This window comes from Oncorhynchus kisutch, linkage group LG19 (assembly GCF_002021735.2).
Source record: "Oncorhynchus kisutch isolate 150728-3 linkage group LG19, Okis_V2, whole genome shotgun sequence".
Classification (NCBI taxonomy): Eukaryota; Metazoa; Chordata; class Actinopteri; order Salmoniformes; family Salmonidae; genus Oncorhynchus; species Oncorhynchus kisutch.
Window position 1 is genome coordinate 4,451,098 of NC_034192.2, and position 22,915 is coordinate 4,474,012.

At 47.1% G+C, this 22,915-nt stretch overlaps 1 protein-coding gene across 2 annotated transcripts in view; it reads left to right on the plus strand.

Moving 5' to 3' along the window:
- golgb1 (golgin B1) overlaps positions 1-22,915 on the plus strand; it is a 24,747-nt gene continuing 1,832 nt past the window's right edge. The window contains exons 1-18 of one of the 2 annotated variants that reach the window (XM_031798047.1): positions 1-112; positions 2,716-2,806; positions 3,394-3,567; positions 3,878-3,991; positions 4,154-4,321; positions 4,422-4,544; positions 4,648-4,761; positions 5,339-5,870; positions 5,961-6,037; positions 10,291-10,360; positions 11,324-16,532; positions 16,651-17,074; positions 17,175-17,408; positions 17,611-18,438; positions 20,038-20,210; positions 20,324-20,483; positions 20,895-21,065; positions 21,272-21,372. In XM_031798047.1, coding sequence (XP_031653907.1) covers positions 2,726-2,806; positions 3,394-3,567; positions 3,878-3,991; positions 4,154-4,321; positions 4,422-4,544; positions 4,648-4,761; positions 5,339-5,870; positions 5,961-6,037; positions 10,291-10,360; positions 11,324-16,532; positions 16,651-17,074; positions 17,175-17,408; positions 17,611-18,438; positions 20,038-20,210; positions 20,324-20,483; positions 20,895-21,065; positions 21,272-21,372 — 8,753 coding nt within the window. In that variant the 5' untranslated portion in view covers positions 1-112; positions 2,716-2,725. The remainder of the gene's footprint in view (positions 113-2,715; positions 2,807-3,393; positions 3,568-3,877; positions 3,992-4,153; positions 4,322-4,421; positions 4,545-4,647; positions 4,762-5,338; positions 5,871-5,960; positions 6,038-10,290; positions 10,361-11,323; positions 16,533-16,650; positions 17,075-17,174; positions 17,409-17,610; positions 18,439-20,037; positions 20,211-20,323; positions 20,484-20,894; positions 21,066-21,271; positions 21,373-22,915) is intronic. The other variant, XM_031798048.1, reaches the window with a different exon arrangement.

Below are 22,915 nucleotides of genomic sequence, written 5' to 3' on the forward strand. Positions count from 1 at the left end.
TCTGCAAGTTTTGTTTCCGGGATGTTTGGTGATGTGGCTATGCACAGAAATACAGCAGAGGATATTCTTCAAATAAAAAGCAGAAACCGGTATCTGAGAAGCACTCATACAGGTTAGTCCCTCGTTCTTTCAACTATCAGCACACCATTCCCAGAGTTGCAGTTTAGAACAGCTGCCACACGCTCCAAAAAAACAAGGCACAGCGATATATTTAGCCAATTACTGTTATCCTTGTTAGCCAGCTAGCTAGCTGCTTGTCTACGTGCACTGAAAAGCTAACTCGTTCGCTGTTTTTATACAAGCGCAACCAATACAGCATCATAATTCCGATTTATGTATATACATCAAATACTCTTACTATGGTTGGAGACAGCACTGTCAAACTGTTAAGAAAGTAAGCCATCCATTTCTCCCTATAATCTTTGCTGTTCAGGAGTAGTGGGCAAAACGAAATGACGCAGCCGCAGTCGAATGGCCCTATTGTTCGGCAGTGTTCGGCTCTTCCGGTGACACTCGAACCTCGAGGCCCTCTGCACGAACTATCTGGGTCACAAAACAATAACAATAATGCCCGTTAATGTATGTTGCCACAGGTATATTATTGGCACAAAGGATGATTGAATGCAGTGGCGGTCGGTGCCGTTTAAGATGAGGGAGGATGATACATTTTTTTTTATGAGCATGGCCTTATTTCTATTACAGCATATTGGATGACTGTCATTCCCATTCCGTTCACCCAGCTCATATCAAATTTTATTTGTCACATACACATGGTTAGCAGATGTTAATGCGAGTGTTGCGAAATGCTTGTGCTTTTAGTTCCGACCATGCAGTAATAAGTAATCTAACCTAACAATTTCATAACAACTACGTTGTACACACAAGTGTAAAGGAATGAATAAGAATATGTACATATACATTTATGAATGAGTGATGGCCGAACGGCATAGGCAAGATGCAGTAGATGGTATAGAGTACAGTATATACATATGAGATGAGTAATGTAGGGTATGTAAACATATAAAGTGACTAGTGATACATTTATTACATACATTTTTCCATTATTAAAGTGGCCAGTGTTGAGTCAGTATGTTGGCAGCAGCCACTCAATGTTAGTGATGGCTGTTTAATCGTCTGATGGCCTTGAGATAGAAGCTGTTTTTCAGTCTCTCGGTCCCCGCTTTGATGCACCTGTACTGACCTCGCCTTCTGGATGATAGCGGGGTGAACAGGCAGTGGCTCGGGTGGTTGTTGTCCTTGATGCTCTTTTTGGCCTTCCTGTGACGTCGGGTGGTGTAGGTGTCCTGGAGGGCAGGTAGTTTTCCCCCGATGATGCGTTGTGCAGACCTCACTACCCTCTGGAGCCTTACAGTTATGGGCGGAGCAGTTGCCGTACCAGGCGGTGATACAGCCCGACAGGATGCTCTCGATTGTGCATCTGTAAAAGTTTGTGAGTGCTTTTGGTGACAAGCCGAATTTCTTCAGCCTCCTGAGGTTGAAGAGGCGCTGCTGTGCCTTCTTCGCCACGCTGACAGTGACACATTCAATACTGCCTTCCATACTTTTGCCTGCCTCTAGCTAATCTAGGGAGTAATCATTAGTCCAACAGTTAAAAATGTGAATTTTATTGGACAAATTCAGGTATTCCTATCCAAGTTTAGCTCCATTTAAGAACCGGTGGGCCCGGTGGCAATTAATAATTATATATATAAAAAATATTTTAAAAAGCTTACCTTGACTTGGAAGAAATCCAGTGTTGGTTAGTCATAGCCAGCTAGCTAACATAGCATCCCTCTTTGTTTGAGCTAGGTGTTTGAGTACATTAAACTAGCTAGCTGCATGCGCTAGCTAAGTAAATGAAAGTAACAAAATAAAATACAACAAAATATCTCTCTCGCTTTTCCTTAATTTTTGAATAAATGATTTTGTTCAACTATTGTCTTTCTCTCTTTGAGTCAACTACTCACCACATTTTATGCACTGCAGTGCTAGCTAGCGGTAGCTTATGCTTTTAGTACTAGATTCATTCTCTGATCCTTTGATTGCATGGACAACATGTCAGTAAATGCTGTGATAGGTTTCTAGGATGTCCTCTGGAAGTTGTCATTATTACTGTGTAAGTCTATGGAAGGGGGTGAGAACCATGAGCCTCCTAGGTTTTGTATTGAAGTCAATGTACCCAGAGGAGGACAGAAGCTAGCTGTCCTCCAGCTACACCATGGTGCTAACATACAGAGTGCTGCTGAGGCTACTGTCGACCTTCATTGCAAATGGTGTGTTTTCATCAATTATTTGGTGACGTGAATATATTTAGTATAGTTTGATCTAAAAGGGATAACTTTTATATTTCACTACTTTTTATGAAATTCACTGAGGATGGTTCTCCGAGGGGCCTCCACTGATTGACTGTCCACGAACCCTCATTCTATGATTTCACTGGTCTCAATTGTTCTCTTCCACTGCACTTATGCCATTGATTATTTGAGTCAATCTATGTTTTTGTCTTAAAATAAATGCTATACACAGAAATGTGAATCATAACATAAAAGAGGCGCTAACATTGTAAATGCATCGTAATGCAAACTCCATGGAGATTTTTTTGATCCGGTTTCTGTATTATCACTTTGTGACAACTGCTGATGTAAAAATGTCTTTATAAATAATGATTGATTGAGATAGAACCCTCAGTGTCAAAACTCTGTCTTGTACCACCAGTTTCGGCTACATGCTCAGTCGGCTGTCCCAGGGCTTTACCAACGTCCTGCAGGAGCTGTCTGGGGACGAGCCCCCCGATGGAGCCCCTCAGGTAAGAGAGACTCCCTCAACCCCTCACAAGCTTACATAACATGGCACATGTTTTCTGTCCTGGGCCCATATTCATCAATTGTGTGAGTTGTAGTGCTTAACTAGGATCAGCCCCTCTCTGTCCATAATAATCGATCCATTGTGATCTAAAAGGCAAAACTGATCAGCACTCTAACACATGGTCCCCCAAACTCGGTTCTGGGGTCCTCCTGGGTGCACGTTTTGTTTTTTGCTCTAGCACTACACAGCTGATTCAAAGAACCAATCACCATCATCACTCATCACCAGTTTACAATTGGCTCATTCATTCCCCACCTTTCCACTGTAACTATTCCCCAGGTTGTTGCTGTAAATGAGAACGTGTTCTCAGTCAACTTACCTTGTAAAATAACGGATACATTTATAAAAATTAAATAATCTTTGATTATTTGAATCAGCTGTGTTGTGCTAGGGTAAAAACCTAAATGTGCACCCAGGGGGAGGGGGACCCAGTTTGATAAACCCTGCTCTAACGGATCACCGTTGCCGTCCTTAATGTTCTCCAAGTCCCCATATTTGTATCCACTCTTCTCTGTGGCCCTTTTGCAGGATATGTTGGTCCCCCAACTCCCCCCTGGAGATGCCCCCGGAGCCCCTGAGGGGCCTGGGGTGGAGGAGGAGCCCCTGGAAAGGCTGGCCCATCTGGAGCAGCTGACAGTGCATCTCAAGGAGGTGGTCAGAGATAAGGACAGCCAACTGGCCACCTTCGAAAAGCAGCTCAAGGTGAGGCCTGGGAACAGGTGGGTGTGTTGGCCTGCATGTGTTGTTGTGTGTGTGTGTGTGCCTGCCTATGTGTATTGCTATGACTTTGTATGCGTGTGTGTGTGTGAGACATGAATGCAGTGGTTTTATATGGATGTGCCCTCAATGCATAGCTTAGATTTTCTTTCTGTCCTGTGTGGGTTGGGATCATGAAATATTCATATTTGATGCACTTCTTGTCAAATAAAGATTGTCGTCAGAAATCTACTGAGATTATGCTGTTGTTGCTGGACCACAAGTTTCGATGCTGTCTTTGTTGGTGTGGTTACAGAGTGAAAGGGAGACAGCGGAGGCACGCTTCACTAAACTGAAGCTGCAGGCCAAAACCAAGATGGCTGCTCTGAACAAACAAATTGCTGACCTCAAAGGGCAGGAGGGAGCAGCAGTAAGTCCTTTAGCCGAGTTCAAATAACTCCATGTTCAATAAGCATAGTTCTGATGTGTATTTTAGCTGTAATGTATAGAGTTAAAATGTTGTAGATTCTTTACAGCCAGTTTGGTATTTTGTCATCAATAACATTTTGAAATCCTTGTCTATTTCCCGAAGAGCTCTCCAGACAGCTCCTTCACCAGCTCAGCTCCTGCTGTGGAGGAGGAACTCCAGGAGCTGAGGAAGCAGCTCAGTGAGGTCTCGACCTTGGCGAAGAACCTCGAGGAGCGTCTCCAGATGTCCGAACAGGCCCTGTGTGAAAAGGAAGCCATACACACGGAGCAGGTGCCAGTTTCGTTGTCACTCAAACCATTTTCAATGAAAAGGTTCCAGATTGTTTAAAAGGGGCCCGTCAGCTCACTGCAGAGATGTGTCATGCGTTTAGGTTCGTGTGCTTCAGGCAGTTGTCTGTGAAAAGGACGTGCGTTTCCAGGAGCAGATCCAGAAGCATGAGGACGAGCTGCTGAAGGTCACAGTGCAGAGCCAGAACGACGCTGAGCTGCAGCAGGTACAAACTTCATTTTCTGACTCACTCTACACCCCCTCACACAGGCCAGGTCCTATACACTGTTTTTAGCCTGTACCCAAGCCTTTAATGTGTGTGTTGCTAGGCTCTACGTGCAGCCCAGCGACATTGTGAGGAGCAGGAGGAAGCCATGCGGTCACGCTGCCAGGTGCTGGAGATGCTGCAAGGGGAGCTGAACAATGCTGACCAGCAGAAACAGGTACAGACGCGCTCTACTGTCCTGGTCAGTGTAGAGCCATAGTGGGAATGGTGTTTCCTCAATGAAGGCCCCACAATAAAATAACAATGCAACCTGACTGACCCTTTGTGCAAAATGAGCCCATCTGAAGAGACTGACACAGAGTACTGTATTACATTATTCACCAAGGTACTAGTGTGACAGCAGAGTGACACTGATTGAGTAAGTACATTTGTTGATTGACAAATTGCATGTTACATAAGGGCTGAGGAGTAGATGCATTTCTCATCTAAATGCAAAATCACTGCTTTACTGGCACAGCCGAGCAGTTCTCATTGTAGACTTTACCGTCCCCGCCTTCATCTGTCTTCATTCTCTCTTTCTCTCTCTCTTTCTCTCTCTGTCTCTCTCTCTTTCTGCCTCTCTTTCCCTCTCTGCCTCTATTTCTCTCTCTGCCTCTCTCTCTGTCTCTCTCTCTTTCTGCCTCTCTTTCCCTCTCTGCCTCTATTTCTCTCTCTGCCTCTCTCTCTGCCTCTCTTTCTCTCTCTGCCCCTCTCTCTCTCTTCCTCTCTCTCTCGCTGCCTCCTTCTCTCTGCAGATCCTCACATCTCAGTTCCGCCAGATGGAGCAGGAGCTGGCTGAGGCTGGCAGGCAGAGGGAGGAGGAGAGACAGCAGTGGACTGGGTGGTCTAGCCAGGCCCAGGCAGAGCTGGTGGCCCTCCGAGCCAACCTGGAGGCCTCCGAGCGGGACAGAGCAGCCCAGCTAGCCAGTCTGGAGGCTTCAGAGAGAGACAGATCAACCCAGATGGAGGACCTGACAGTGAAACTGGAGTGGGCCACTAGAGAGCGGGAGGAAGTGACCAACAGAGAAGTAGCCAGGTTGGAGAAGGAGCTTGCTGCCTTAAGAGAGGAGTATGGAGAGGGGCAAATGGCAGGAGAGGCCCTGGCTGAGTTGTTGACAGGCCTGCGCTCTCTGGCTGGAGAGGGGGCCGAGGAGGACATCCCTGTTCCCACCGACCCGGCCCTGTGCCTGGGTACACTGGAGGCCCAGCTGGAGAGGCTGAGGGTGGAGCAGAGGGAGAGCGAGGAACGCTGCGCCCAGGTCACCCACACCATGGAGACATTGCAAGGTAAGGGAACCGAATACACTATCAAGCATTCATGATACCCTAACAAGCGGCTTGCTTGCAGCATATTTCATAATTTTGTTTTTCTTTCAGAACAACTGGATAAGCGCACCGCAGAAGGCGAAGAGGCAGTTGCTAGGATACAACAGCTGGAGCAGCAAATTGGAATGGTGAGCAGTCAGACGCACTAAATTAATTTAGGAGATTGTTACGACTACTAAATGAATGAAGGTAACACATGTTGTAAGCTTATTTTGAATCCTGTAATAACAAGAAAATAAACATGAAAATGTACTTTGGGAGAAATAGCTTATATGGTTTATTATCTGTGAACCCCAAATGACCAGACTCTTCAGTCTGTTGTACCCATTGCTAGATTCTCTAATGTTCTTTGTCTATTTTGTCTAATAGAAATCTCATAATTAAATTTTCTCAAACATACAAGTATTAGGCACCATTTTAAAGATAAAATTCCCGTTAATCCAACCACAGTGTCCGATTTTCAAAAAAGCTTTTCGGCGAAAGCAGAACATATAATTTTGTTAGGTCAGCAACTAGTCACAGAAAGCATACAGCGATTTTCTAAGCAAAGAGAGGAGTCACAAAAAGCAGAAATATTGATAAAATGAATCTGTATCCTTTGATATTCTTCATCAGATGACACTCCCGGGACAACAACATGTTACACAATACATGTATGTTTTGTTCGATCAAGTTCATATTTATATCCAAAAACCTCAGTTTACATTTGGTTTTGCCTCCAAAACATCCCGTGAATTTGCACAGAGCCACATCAAATCACAGAAATACTCATAATTAACATTAAGAAAAGACACAAGTGTTAGTCACAGATTTAAAGATATACTTCTCCTTAATGCAACCGCTGTGTCAGATTTTTAAACAACTTTACGGAAAAAGCAAACCATGCAATAGTCTGAGTACGGCGCTCAGACGACATACACAACCCAAGAATATATCCGCAATGTTGGCGTCAACATAAGTCAGAAATAGCATTATAAATATTCACTTACCTTTGATCTTCATCAGAATGCACTCCCAGGAATCCCAGTTCCCCAATAAATGTTTGATTTGTTCCATAAAGTCCATAATTTATGTCCAAATTCCTCCTTTTGTTAGGGTGTTTAGTAAACAAATCGAAACTCACGAGGCGTGGGCAAGTCCAGCGGAAATGTCGGATGAAAATTCCCAAAAGTTATATTACTGGTCATAGAAACAAATCAAACGATGTATAGAATAAATCTTTAGGATGTTTTATCATAAATGTTTAATAATGTCCCAACCAGAGAATTCATTTGTCTATAGAAAAGCAATGGAACGAGAGGTAATTTTCTCATGACCGCACGTCACGAGACAGAGGCTGCTGGCAGACCTCTGACTCATTCCCCTCTCAGTCCCCCTTCACAGTTGATGCCTGAAACAATGTTCTAAAGACTGTTGACATCTAGTGGAAGCCTTAGGAAGTGCAAGATGGCCCATATCCCACTGTATATTCAATAGGGGCTGAGTTGAAAACCTACAAACCTCAGATTTCCCACTTCCTGGTTTGGATTTTTCTCTCAGGTTTTTGCCTGCCATATGAGTTCTGTTATACTCACAGACATCATTCAAATAGTTTTAGAATCTTCAGAGTGTTTTCTATCCAATACTACTAATAATATGCATATATTAGCATCTGGGACTGAGTAGGAGGCAGTTTACTCTGGGCAGCTTTTCATCCAAACGTGAAAATGCCCCCTATCCATAAGAAGTTAAGTTGGCGGGATGTCCTTTTGGTGATGGACCATTCTTGGCGCACATGTTAAACTGTTGAGTGTGAAAAACCCAGCAGCGTTGCAGTTTTTGACACAAACCGCTGCGCCTGACACCTACTACCATATCCTGTTCAAATGCACTTAAATATTTAGTCTTGCCCATTCACCCTCTGAATGGTACACATACACAATCCATGTCTCAATTGCCTCAAGGCTTAAAAATCCTTCTTGAACCTGTTTCCTCCTTGTCCTCTACACTGATTGAAGTGGATTTAACAGGAGACATCAATAAGGGATCTTTCACCTGGAATCACCTGGTCAGTCTATGTCATAGAAAGAGCATGTTCTTAATGTTTTGTACACTCAGTGTATATTTAAGCAATAAGGCAAGCGGTCATAACTGGGTTGACGATCTGCTGCTACTCTGTGCTGTACTCCACTCAATATTTATTTTTGGCTTAACTACACTGCTTGTAATGACTATATGCTGTCTTCTTATACATGTACCACCTAATAGGATGTTGTTTTATTTTGTGTATGTGTGAGTTAAGTTTGGTTTTGTCCTCTAAATTGGCCATCACATTCAACAGTACAATGAATGTCATTGTTAGTATTGCTGTCTTTTTTATTAGATTTTTTTATTGTAAAATACTAAACATATTATAAAAATAAAAAAATAAGGCAAGCGGAGGTGTGGTATTTAGCCAATATACCACGACTAAGGGCTGTTCTTACGCACGACACAACGCGGAGTGCCTACACACTGCCCTTAGCCATGGTATATTGGCCATATATCACCAACCCCCGAGGTGCCTTATTGCTATTAAAACCTGGTTACCAGTGTAATTAGAGCAGTAAAAATAAATGTTTTGTCATACCCATGGTATAAGGTCTGATATACCACGGCTGTCATCCAATCAGCATTCAGGGCCCGACCTACCCAGTTTATAATTGGCATTGTATTTTAGGTTATTGTCCTGCTGAAAGGTGAATCTGTCTCTGTTGGAAAGAAGACTGAACCAGGTTTTCTTCTTGGATTTTACCAGTGCTTAGCTCTCTTCCATTTTTATCCTAAAAAACACCCTAGTCCTTGCTCATGACAAGCATACACATAAGATGATGCAGTCACCACCATGTTTGAAAATATGAAGAGAGGTACTCAGTGATGTGTTGTGTTCGATTTGCCCCAAACACAACCATTTGTATTCAGGACAAAAAGTTCATTACTTTACCACATTTTTTGCAGTTTTACTTTAATGCCTTATTGCAAACAGATATGTTTTGGAATATTTGTGTTCTGTACAGGCTTCCTTCTTTTCACTCTGTTATATAGGTTAGTATTGTGGAGTAACTACAATGTTGTTGATCCATCCTCAGTTTTCTCCTATCACAGCCATTAAACTTGAACTGTTTTAAAGTCACCATTGGCCTCATGGTGAAATCCCTGAGCGGTTTCCTTCTTCTGCGGCAACTAAGTTAGGAAGGATGCCTAAATCTTTGTAGTGACTGGGTGTATTGATTCACCATCCAAAGTGTAATTAATAACTTCACCATGCTCAAAGGGATATTCAATGTCTGCTTTTACAATGTTCTACCAATAGGTTCCCTTCTTTGCAAGGCATTGGAAAGCTCTCTGGTCTTTGTAATTGAATCTGTGTTTGAAATTCAATGCTTGGCTGAGGAGTAATTGTATGTGTGGAATACAGTGATGAGGTAATCATTCAAAGATCATGTTAACTATGTCACTATTGTTGCACACAGAGTGAGTCCATGATAACTTATTATGTGACTTGTTAAGCACATTTTTACTCCTGAACTTAGTTAGGCTTGCCATAACAAAGGGGTTGAATACTTATTGACTCAAGACTTTTCAGCTCTTAATTTTAAAATAATTAGACAAATGTCTAAAAACATAATTGCACTTTGACATTATGGGGTATTGTGTGTCATCCTGTGACACATTTCCATTTGAATAAATGTTTAATTCGGGCTGTATCACAACAGAATGTGGAATAAATTAAGGGGTGTGAATACATTTCTGAAGGCACTGTATGTTCAATCTAATTGTTAGACAATCCCCTTTCCAAACAGAATTGCTGACAGTGCGTAGTCACAATAGAAAACGACAAACCCCCCCCCAATAGACATTTGTGCTGTATGTGTGTACAGTCTGATACAACATGATCAATTGGTGTGCTGTTATTTCACTGTGCTGTGAGGACTTCCCAGTCAGCACATTGAGTGTCACACATGCTAATTCATGTGGGGAAGTCTCTCTGGTCTCTGCCCTGACTACTGGGGCAGGTCAGTTGGCCACGATCTATCTCAGAGGGGACACCCTGAGGGACAGAGACAGCGTTTGGGTTTAATAATGCTGAGGCTGAATGTCCTCCTGTCATTTGGGTCAAGGCAATGCTAATCGCCTCTCCACTGATCCTCTGTTATGACTGCAGCCCTGGGCTGACCTTCACACCCAGGCTCATCATAACTACAGTGTAACTATTGTGTAACTACATTACAGCTGTGTGAAACTGTTAACTCACTTCATTTTGAATGTAGTCCCACTTCAATGGGATTTATCTATTATTAAGTCATAAAGTTTACACCCTCTGTGTTCAGAAATAACTCAGGCCTTTGTCTTTTTCTCCTAGGCTGCTCGTGAGTCATTGGTCCAGTGTGTGACTGACCCGGCTGTGGAAGACGTGACTGATGCTGAAAAGGGTGAGGAGACCTATTTTAAGATGTGTTTTTATTCTCTGAATCTGAAAGCCAACCACCAGGATCAGTCATACATCTGAAAGCCAATCACCAGGATCAGTCATACATCTGAAAGCCAACCACCAGGACCAGTCATACATCTGAAAGCCAACCACCAGGACCAGTCATACATCTGAAAGCCAACCACCAGGACCAGTCATACATCTGAAAGCCAACCACCAGGACCAGTCATGCATCTGAAAGCCAACCACCAGGACCAGTCATACATCTGAAAGCCAATCACCAGGACCAGTCATGCATCTGAAAGCCAACCACCAGGACCAGTCATGCATCTGAAAGCCAACCACCAGGACCAGTCATACATCTGAAAGCCAACCACCAGGACCAGTCATGCATCTGAAAGCCAACCACCAGGACCAGTCATGCATCTGAAAGCCAATCACCAGGACCAGTCATGCATCTGAAAGCCAACCACCAGGACCAGTCATACATCTGAAAGCCAACCACCAGGACCAGTCATGCATCTGAAAGCCAACCACCAGGACCAGTCATACATCCTGCCAGCAGCACACACACCCTCTATTGATGTGTTTGCATAGGATTGGACACTGTGCTGTCACAGGCCTCGCTGACAAAAGAGTTTGGCATAGTGACGCAGATGCGGTTACAGGATTACCCATTTCACTGTCTGTGACTAAACCTGAAAGACTGGTGGTTTAGTAGACATGTTAACAGTATTGACAGTATGTCGACAGTATGTCAATAATCATCTCAATTGTTAACTTTTAGGAGCAAAAATCTGAATGAATCCATAATGTATAGGTCTAGTCATGAACTACTGGGAGGTGCCAGTGGTAGGATCAAATTTTAGTTCCTGCACGGGGTACATGAAAAATATCTGTTTTAATTGTGCATTGTGTGATTAATAGGCTGGCTATTAATTTTCATCTTTATTGATTTCCCCAGCCCAAATATTGGCTCTGGAGCAGCAGCTATTGGAGAAAGACCATGAGTTGGCTGCCCTGCGAGAGAGTCTTGTGCTGGCTGAAGAGCGGGGCTCAAATGATGCATTCAAGGTCATCTCTGATCAGATTCTAGACCAGCGTGAGGACACTGCCATGGCCCCCTGCGACAGTCCTACAGTGCTGCCAGACCTCCTAGAAGACACGCGAGAGGAGGACACCACCCTGGTGGCAGAGGATAGGTCAAGCCTGTCAGTCTCTGCTGATAACGAGAGCAGTCCAGAGCTCATTGAATCCCAGTCTGACTCTCCCGGAGAATCTAAGGGGGCCTCCTCTGATGAGATGGTCACGAGCAGTGACTCCGAGGTGGCCCACAGCAGCTGGACCCTCCTAGAGGCTGTGAACCAAGATGAAGGTCAGCAGTCGCCTCCCATACTGCAGGGCTTTGGCCAGCTCCAGATGCAATCCTGGGAAGAGAACAGCTCTGAGCAGGAAACATCCACAGTCCAGGTGGAGTCCTCATCAGTCATCATCCGTGAGACTGTGCAGGTGCACCTCAAACAGCAGGGGGCGACCCTCTCTGACTCTGCCCCTGGACAGGTGTTTGCCCAGGCCCTGGCAGATGAGATGCAGAACAGGTACAGTGAGCTCATGGCTGAGCTCCAGAGATTGAGAGAGGCTGCCTCAGAGTCACAGGAGAGAACCCAAGGCCTTGAGGAAGAGATTCGGTCCCTGGCAGCTGCCAAGGATGAGGCAGAGTCCCAGGCCCAGAGATATGAGGAAGAGCTCCAGTCAGCCAGGTCAGAGATGGACACGGTGGCCCAGCACAGTGGCTCTGAGTTGGAGAGGCAGAGCATGGAGATGCATCTCCTGGAGGAGCAGCTGGACAGCCTGCAGACAGAAGGCAGCTCCAAAGAGCAGAAGATCCAGGCCCTGCAGGCAGACCTGGACGAGGCTCAGTGCTCTCTCTCTGAGCAGGAGGGCCAGGCCAGGATGCTGAGCACCCAGCTGGAAGAAGGGGAGATCACTTCCTCTGAGCTGGAGCAGAAGCTCCAAGACATGGAGGCCAGCCTGCTGGAGATCTCTCAGGCTAGGGACATGGCCAAAGCTGTACTGTCTGAGAGGGACACTGAGATTAACGAGCTGCAACTGCGTATTACCCAGAAAGAGCAGGAGATGATGGAGCTGAGCAACGGCTTGTCTGCCAAACTGCTCCAGACCGGTGAGGAGATGTTCCTGATGAGCACTGAGGTCAAGAAACTGAAGAAGCAGATAATTGAGCTTGAGAAAACTGGAGAAAATGAGAAAGCGACAGGGGAGAGTCATGTAGAGGATGGTGATGAGCTCACTAGTTTGCGAAAGGACAAAGAGGATCTGACAACCCAAGTGGCAACCATTAAAAAGAGGTTGCAGGCAGCCCTGGTGCAGCGCAAAGAGCTGATGAAAAAAGTTGCGGCGTTTGAGAAAGAGGCAGATCAAAGGAAAGGACAAGTAGGGAAAGCAACAGAGGAAGCCTCTGCAAGTGTACCAGCTTTAGAAAAAGACAGAAAACAAGAGGATATGGCAATTGAAACTACTCTCGAAGAGTTCAGACAAGACTTGAGGTCCAAAGAAGAGGTCATGGAGGTTTTGGAACAGAAAATCAGCCAGCAGGATCAGGTTCTGGAAGAGACACTTGAAATTACCAGAAGGCTGAGTGAGGGAGCTCAGCAGACTCCAGAGGCTGACACCTCATCTGAAATCACTGGGTTGCAGTCCCAGGTGGCCTCACCGGAGTCAGATTGCGAAACACTGCAAAAGAAACTCCAGGAGGCCCAGGACTCTCGCAAAGAAACCATCCGCATGGCCAAAGAAAAGGACAGGCACCACCGCGAACAGCTTAAACAACAAAAGGAAGAGTACAATGGGCTGTTGGAGCGTTTGGAGGAGCAGGTTGGTGAACGAGATGGGCTGTTGACTAGACTGACCGAGCTCGAGGAACTGCAGGCACAGAAAGAGGTGAGCACAGAGAAGGAAGTACATGCCGAGCTGGAGACCAACGCTGCAGTGGAGAAGATTGTGAAGCCAGCTGCAGGAGATTGGGTCCAGGAAGACTGGGTGGAATTTTCAGCTCCTGAGAATGAAGCACAACAACAAGGTGATAAACCCATTACCAGTGCCGAGGAACCCTCTCAGCTACTTTCAGCTGACATTGAGGCCTCATTACAAGCTCTGAAAGAAGAGGTCCAGGCTGAGAAGGCATCTTGTACAGAGTTGGCGGGCCAACTGCAGGAGAGCCAGGCTAGCCTGTCACTCAGGGAAAGTGAGCTTCTAGTGCTGGGCAAAGAGCTGCAGGCCCTGAGAGAGAAGGAGAGCCAGATTGAACATGTCTATGAGGAGTTGGAGGCTCTGAGGGAGAAGTGTCTCCAGGCTCAGACCTATGCAGAAGCTGTGAAAGCAGAGTTGGAGGCCAAGGGAGCCGCATCAGACTCCGCTGAGTCCACCATTGCCGTCCTGCAGACAGAGGTGGAGGACTTCAAGCAGTTCCTGAGCAACAAGAACGATGAGATCATGGAGCTTAGCCAGCAGCTGGGTGAGCAAAGCTCCCTCCTCCAGTCTATGCAAGAGACTGTGTATGAGAAGGACCAGTCGATCGCCTCCCTGCAGGAAGGCCTGAGAGCAGAGAAGGAAAAGAGTCAGAGACTGGAGGCCGAGGTCCCCCAGAAGCAGGAGGAAGAGAAGGGCAGCGAGGCCAAGATCCTGCAGCTTCAGCAGAAGCTCAAAGCTGCCCTTATCTCCCGCAAAGAGGCCCTCAAAGAGAACAAAAGCCAGAAAGAAGAGTTGGCCTCCACTGAGAAAGTCATCACTGAACTGCAGCAGAGGATGGATGTTAGAGAAGTCGAGCTGGAGAAGCTGAGAGCAGAAAGAGAGAGGCTGATAGAGGAGGTCGATCGGACCTTGGTGGAGAACCAGAGCCTTGGGGGATCCTGCGAGAGCCTCAAGCTGGCCATGGAGGGTATGCTGACAGAGAAAGACTTCTGTAAAAGAGAGGCCGAGTCTGCCAAGGAGGAGACTGCCCGGGCATGCAGAGAATGTGAGGAGAAGGTGCATGGGATGAAGGATGAGTATGAGACTCTGCTAAAGTCCTATGAGAACGTGAGTGATGAGGCAGAGCGTGTGAGACGTGTGCTGGAAGCTGCTAGGCAGGAGAGGAAGGAGCTTGTTGCTAGAGCCAGGACCCACGAGGCAGCCAGAGAGGAGGCTGAACGGCAGAAAGAAGAGGCCCAGAAAGAGGTGGACACTGTCAAAGACAAGATGAGGAAGTTTGCCAAGACCAAGCAGCAGAAAATCATGGATTTAGAGGAGGAGAATGAGAGACTCCGAGAGATGGATGAAAAGAAAGGAATAAGAAGGGAGGACAAGGCACTCAAAGGAGAACTTGAAAGACTCAAAGAAGAGTTTGAGGCTCTGAAAGCTGATTTGAATGCCACTACGGCACAGAGGGACTCCTTAGAACAGCAGGGTGTTGAGTTAAGGGGGCAACTAGCCCAAGAGCTAGAGAAAGGGGACAGATTAGCCCCAGATAAAACCCCCAGCTCTGATGATGTAGTGGAGGAGACTATTGTGGCCCAGCAGTCTAGTACAGTCATGACTAAAACTACCCAAGAGCCAGTTAAGAACCAGCCTCAGGACATAGAGCCACATAGTCAGGCCATAGAGTCTGAGGTAGCTGCACCTGAAACGCCCTCTGTTGAGGAGATGGTGAAGACCGAAATAACTGAAAATACACAGGCCCTAATTGATGAGAAATTGAGCAAAATGGAGGAAGCCCTACAGTCAGAGAGGGAACTGAGGCAACAGCGCGAGGCTGAACTCACTGCTGAGCTGGCCTCTTTGGAACAGCGCCTTCAGGAGAGTAAAGAAAAGGAACAGACCCAGAGAGAAGAGCCAGTGAAGACGGACATGTCTGAAAGTGAACAGACCGTAATTGAGGGAAAACAGAGGGAAATGGAGGCAGCCCAACATTCAGAGAGGGAACCGTGGCAAGAGAGTGAGGCTGAACTCAAGGCTGGACTAGCCTCTCTGGAGCAGCTCCTTCAGGAGAGTAAAGTTAAGGAACAGAGCCTGATGGAGGAGAGCTCTAAAAGGGAAGCCCAACTCCAGGAGCTCCACAGCAGCCTGGAGGTAGAAAAGGACGACCTAGAGGAGCGTCTGATGAACCAGCTGGCCCAGCTGAATGGCAGCATCGCCGGCTACCAGCAGGACGCGGCAGACAGCCGGGAGCGCCTTGCGGAGCTGCAGCGGGAGGTGGAGAGACTGGAGAGGGAGCGGGCCGAACTGGAAGCCCTGTCCGAGAGCGAGAGGGACCGGGCAGCCAGGCTGGAGGAGGACAAGAGGCAGGCCCAGAGAGAGAGGGCTGAGGCAGAGGCCGAGTCAGGGAAACAGAGGGAGCTGGAGCAGCAGCTGAAGTCCGCCCAGAGGGTGAAAGAGGGCAGCCAGAGTCGGGCAAAGCAGCTGGAGGAGCTGCTGAGAGAGAAGCAGCTGGAGGTGCGCCAGATGCAGAAGGACTGCATCCAGTACCAGGAAAGGATCAGCGAGATGGCCAGGGAGGGCAAGGCTTTGCAACTGGGCAGCAACGAGGTCCACAAAGAGCTTGGGCAAGCCTATCTGGAGATGACCAAAGTCACAGACACTTTGAAGAAGACTGAGGCTGAGCTATCTAGCTGCAAAGCCCAGCTGGTTGAGGCCGAGACAGAGGCCAGCCAGGCCCAAGCTGAGAGGAGAGCCTGTGAGCAGACCGCTCTACAGAGAGAGGCTGAGTTGAAAGCAGAGGCAGAGCAGAGCCTGGACTCTGTGAGGTTCAGGCTGGGAGCTGAGCTGAAGCAGATTGAGCTGAGGTTGGAGGAGTCTTACCGGGAGAGGGAGAGAGAGGAGGATGCCACCCGGGAGGCAAAAGAGCTGGCTGACACCGCTGAGAGACAGGCCCAGCAGATGCAGGCCCGCCTCGATGAGTCTCTGGCCCGACTGGCTGCCTTCTCGCGCTGTATGTCCTCCCTGCAGGACGACAGGGACCGCGTGCTGGATGAGACCCGGCAGTGGGAGAGTCGCTTCAACAGCACCCTCCAGGGGAAGGAGGCAGAGGTGCGGGAGGGAGAGACCCGCTCCAGAGATCTGGCTGAACAGCTGCAGAAAGAGACCGCACGGAGAGAAGAGCTACAGCTTACAGTGGACAGGTAAAAATGGCTACTGTTCCTGAAAAAGTCAATTAATTAAATTGCCCCAATTTCCTGCCAGGTTTGTGATACACTATGCTGTGTTGTGTAATGTGTTTATTTCTTATTCTTTGTCCAGACTGCAGAAAGCAGACGAGCAGTGGCAGCTGAAATGGGAGCAGGAAGAGAAGAATCTCCGTGAGAACCAAGCTGCCCTGGAGCAGGAGAGGGGAGAGCTTCAGAAGTCCCTAGCCCAGACCGTGACCTGCCTGACTGACGCTCGCGCCCAGCTGGCCTCCCTAGAGAGCGAGGCGGAGGGGCTCCGCCACAGAACCCAGGCCCTGGAAGAGGCAGTTGGGAAGCTGCAGGGAGAGACCAATGAGGTCAGGTCCCAGCTGAAGGAGAGGGAAACAGAGGGGAGGAGGCTGGGCCTGAGCGTGGAACAACTGGAGACAGACCTGCGCTCCTCCAAGACCCTGACAGAGAGCCTGCAGACAGAGCTGAGTGAGAAGGAGAGGAGAGAGGTAGAGCTGCTGGGGGAGAAGGAGCAGGCCGTGACACAGGTACGCATCACTTTTATTTAATCTCTGCTTTATGACAATGAAAATGTGTAAACCCATTCCCCTGCATCTTCCTGACTGTTTACATGCTTGCTCCACCCAGGCTGCAGAGGAGGCCAGGAGGGAGGCTGACGCCAGGGCCCAGGAGGCTGAGAAGGAGCTGGAGGAGAGGAGAGAGGAGGTGCGGGGTCTGGAGGACCGGCTGCGGAAGGCAGAGGAGGAGAGCAGCCACAGCAAAGCCAGGCTGGATGCCTTCACCAAGGCCATGGGCTCTTTACAGGACGACAGAGACCGAGTACTTGGCATGTACAAACAGCTGGAGGAGAAACATCTGCAGGTAAAGAAACAATGTTAACACTCATGTGTTCAGAGGCATAAATGACAGGTCAAGAAGAGATTCTGTAAACTGGTAGTAAATGTTTATGTACACGCATGTCATCGACATGCTGAAACTGTATGTAGTGATAGTACTGTAGAACGTCTTCCTCGTGCCCCAGTTGTATAACCCATCCCTCTACGTAATGGGTCTGTTGTCCCAGGTGATGATGGAAAAGGACGCTCTGATCCAGGAGGCTGCTGCGGAGAATAACAGTCTGAAGGAGGAGCTGCGCTCCCTATTGGTCCAGAGGGACGACCTCCACGCAGAGAAGGCCAAGCTATCTGCCCAGCTTCACGGCTACAGGGACGACCTTACCCAGGTCCTCACCATGAAGGAGTCACAGCACAAGCAGCTCTTGTCCGGCCAGCTGGAGCGCATCGCTACCCTGGAGAAGGAGAGAGCTGAGCTAGAGGCTAAGATCAAGAGCCTGGAGGGAGGGGAGGCTTTTGTTCAGGCGGTGGAGAGGGAGACACTCAGCCAGGCTGGTGATAGTGGAAACAGGCAGGTGAGAGACGCTCCCGGGGCAGAGGTAGAGAAGCTGAGGGAGCAGCTGCAGGCTGCCAGGGCCCAGGTGGAGAGCCTGGAGGAGAGCCTTAACAAGGAAAGAGAGGTGCAGGAGGCTCGGCAGAAGGAGCTGAAAGAACTGCGTTGGGAGGGAGGGGTGACGCGCACGGAATCGGAGACAGCGGCCGAGAGGGTGGCTGAGCTGGCCCGAGACCTGCTGAGCATGGAGCAGAGGTTGCTGGAGGAGAGGGAGGTGGCCGGCCAGCTCCGGGCCCAGAACCAGGCGTTCGGCCAGGCCATGGCGTCACTGCAGGGCAGCAGGGACCAGGCACTCAGCCAGGCCCAGGAGCTCAGCCTCAGACTGGAGGAGATGAGCAGGGTAGGGGGCCAGCAGACACCCACCACAGGCCATGGAGGATCCACTGCGGAGGTGTGGGGACTGAAGAACGCTCTGTCAGCCCTGCAGAACGACAGGGAGAGACTGGTAATCAACCAGAGTTATCTCCATTTAACACAAAGTATTCCATAAAAGCATTATGTCGTGTCTTTGGCTATGCCAGATTAAGTGATATGACATGCTATTCTATAAATTAATTTCTCTGTAATTAATATTACCTGATTTAAGCTAATCATGTAAGTGTAATTAACTAGAAAGTCGGGGCACCACGAAATAATGTTTATAGAGCTGTTATCTTCTGAATAAACTCTTAAAGAGCTGGTAATCTTTTACCTCAATATCAGTCAATATTTAATCGTCACCTTATTCAGTCTCATCTGAAAGTTATAAATTTTTGGTTATCTTCACAAACCCTGGCTAACAAGTTGAATCAGCAATACATAATTTGGTTTAATTATTTATTTACAAAATACCTAAATAACACAGAATTACATCTACACAGAATGAATCATACATTGATTACAAATAATGTCATAAAGGAAAACGTCCCTTGCGGATGGAACACATATGATTGCTGGTTACACAGAGAAAGGGGGTTGGGTTTTGAATGAAAGCGCGGGAAGACTGAGTAACAAAGGGAGAAGCTATTCTATCATAAATACAGAATCTTATGCATTCTAAATAACCGCCCATTTGGGAAAAGAAAATGCAAGGAATATTTACTCTGAGCTGCGCTTCAGTAGGTTGGTCGTAGATGCAAGATCGGGTTGCCCAGCAGGGATCTCTTGTTCTCTGAAGAATGTCTCTGGTGGTAAACTGGATACGTTGTAGTATCGTTCTGTGTGTTAGACTGGCTACGTCGTCCGTCCTTTCCTAGCCCACATTTACAGCGGCTGCTGCTAACTCAACGGCTAGGAGTGAATAAGAGTTCAAAGTTCATACCAAGTTGCCATACTTTTAAGCTCGTGCTATATTCTGGCTGGTATGGTCGAAATTCATCCTTTCGGTGTGTCGATCGTCACCTTCACCTTGAACACGATGCTAATTTCGTTAGGTTATTATCTGAGCCCTTTTAACGTAGGACCGTCGTCCTCACGTCCTCGGAACAGAAAGTTGGATTTTCGTCAACGGGCTTATATCGGGGTGACGAGAAGGGCGTGTTTCATAGTTTACAACCAATGTCTGTTCACTTGGGCGGGGCCTCTAAGTGAGCAGAGTTTCTCTATGACAAGCCGTTCTCTCATTTAAGAAGCTAAAATTACATTTAATCTTTTCACATAGTTTCAAGTCCATGTGAATCTGATAACTAGAATGTGTCGACTTTCCAAGATACAGTTTGTCATCCTGTCATTAATAGTAATGTCTCAGACAACAACTGATCTGAGATCATATTCATCAAACACATATTTCCAACTGGTTGGATTACCGAAATATGGTTCCGTTTCCCACCTTTTGATGTTACCAGACTCTCTATGTTACAAAGGCTTTACAAGAGTCACCTCTATAAAGTAGAGAGAGAAAAGTGGAAAGGTATTTATGGGGGTCATAAACCTCCCCCAACAGGCCAACGTCATGACAACTACTAACACAACCACAATGGTAGTGATGTCATAACTTATCTGTATATAGTGTTTTCATATACCAGTATCCACAGTAACACAAGCTTTGTTTCTCCCTGTCCTGTAGTTGGAACAGCTCCAGCAGCAGCACTCAGAGCTCACTCGACTGGGAGGAGGAGAGCTGTCTAGACTCAGCCAGGAGCTAGAGGAGGAGAGGGGGAGGGCTGAGGAGATGGTGGACAGGATGAGGGAGATAGACAGGATGAGGGAGAGGGAGAACCAGGAACTAGAAATTCTCAGGTGAGACATACTTCGTAAAGAGCTGCTAATGTTATTTAAAATCCAAACATTCTTAATCAGAGGTATATGAGTGTCTATGCCTTGGCTACATAGGTATATCTGTCTCTCTCTAGGCTGGAGCAGGTTGACTGGCAGGCCCAGGCAGAGCTCCTGAAGCAGCAGACCCTGGCCACCCTCTCAGACCGTGACCAGCAGGTGCGCCAGCTCGGTGCCATGTTGGAGGAGGCCCGCGCCACCAGGCCCAAACCACCGGAGGAACACCACCAGAGACAGGTGAGGAGGACACCTCTAAATCTGAAACTGATAACGACTGTACTTGGACCAGGCATTAGTGAGATGGCAGACTGCTGTTCATGTCCAAATCAAATTGTATTTGTCACGTACACAGTTTACAGTGGGTATAAAAGGTGCAGTGAAATCACCTTTTTCTGGACCAATCTGACAACTACCTCTGATCACCCTCTGACTTACAATACTAAATGACATGGTTGGATGAAAGTTACTTCATTTCATGAATCTGGATTAGATGATTACATATTCCATCTATGTGTCTCCCTCTGGCTCTTTCCTCCTCATTTCTCTTGCATGCCCCTTGTCCATTTTCTTTCATCGTTTCCTCTCTGCTTCTTCTTCGTTCTTCTGTCTTTTGGTTGTGTGTGTGTGTGTGTGTGTGTGTGTGTACAGTCTGCTGAGCCCGTTGCTTTCCCTCCCTCTCCTCAGCTCTCACATGTGTTTGAGGAGAACCGCCATCTCTCCTCCCAGTTCCAAGGCAGTTCCCAGAGGCTAGATGAGGCAGAGAGCCGCTGCACTGCCCTCCAGAGGCAGCTCCAGGAACTGCACGAAGACAAGCGCAAGGTCAGCATGCCCTTGGATTTCACTCTGCTCTGATTCATTCACTGTCCCTAGTTGATACATACTGAACATATGTTTTTAAAGATAATGTGTCCACTATGGCACAGAAGAACTAGATTTACACATTGACATCTCTGGAGGTATTTAAGACTCTACTATAGGGATTTCTACAATGTTTAGTGATTTGTACTATTTTTTGTGGCCCCCAGGGGACAGGGGAAGTGGACAGTGCCCCCGGAGCTCCTCAGCAGCACAGTGGCCCTTCAGAGAGCGAGAGCCTCAGGGTGGATTTTAAAGAGCTCCAGCTCAGGTACCAGTTCTCAACCCCACGACACCCCCCATTAAAAACGCATACAGTACACACACACACACGTTCTCTCTACCAATGACCAAAACACACACGCATACAGTACACACACACGTTCTCTCTACCAATGACCAAAACACACACGCATACAGTACACACACACGTTCTCTCTACCAATGACCAAAACACACACGTATACAGTACACACACACGGTCTCTCTACCAATGACCAAAACACACACACGTATACAGTACACACACACACACGTTCTCTCTACCAATGACCAAAACACACACGCATACAGTACACATACACACGTTCTCTCTACCATTGACCAAAACACACACGCATACAGTACACATACACACGTTCTCTCTACCAATGACCAAAACACACACGCATACAGTACACATACACACGTTCTCTCTACCAATGACCAAAACACACACGCATACAGTACACATACACACGTTCTCTCTACCAATGACCAAAACACACACGCATACAGTACACATACACACGTTCTCTCTACCAATGACCAAAACACACACGCATACAGTACACATACACACGTTCTCTCTACCAATGACCAAAACACACACGCATACAGTACACATACACACGTTCTCTCTACCAATGACCAAAACACACACGCATACAGTACACATACACACGTTCTCTCTACCAATGACCAAAACACACACGTATACAGTACACACACACGGTCTCTCTACCAATGACCAAAACACACACACGTATACAGTACACACACACACACGTTCTCTCTACCAATGACCAAAACACACACGCATACAGTACACATACACACGTTCTCTCTACCATTGACCAAAACACACACGCATACAGTACACATACACACGTTCTCTCTACCAATGACCAAAACACACACGCATACAGTACACATACACACGTTCTCTCTACCAATGACCAAAACACACACGCATACAGTACACATACACACGTTCTCTCTACCAATGACCAAAACACACACGCATACAGTACACATACACACGTTCTCTCTACCAATGACCAAAACACACACGCATACAGTACACATACACACGTTCTCTCTACCAATGACCAAAACACACACGCATACAGTACACATACACACGTTCTCTCTACCAATGACCAAAACACACACGCATACAGTACACATACACACGTTCTCTCTACCAATGACCAAAACACACACGCATACAGTACACATACACACGTTCTCTCTACCAATGACCAAAACACACACGTATACAGTACATACACACGTTCTCTCTACCAATGACCAAAACACACACGCATACAGTACACATACACACGTTCTCTCTACCAATGACCAAAACACACACGCATACAGTGCACATACACACGTTCTCTCTACCAATGACCAAAACACACACGCATACAGTACACATACACACGTTCTCTCTACCAATGACCAAAACACACACGCATACAGTACACACACACACGTTCTCTCTACCAATGACCAAAACACACACGCATACAGTACACACACACGTTCTC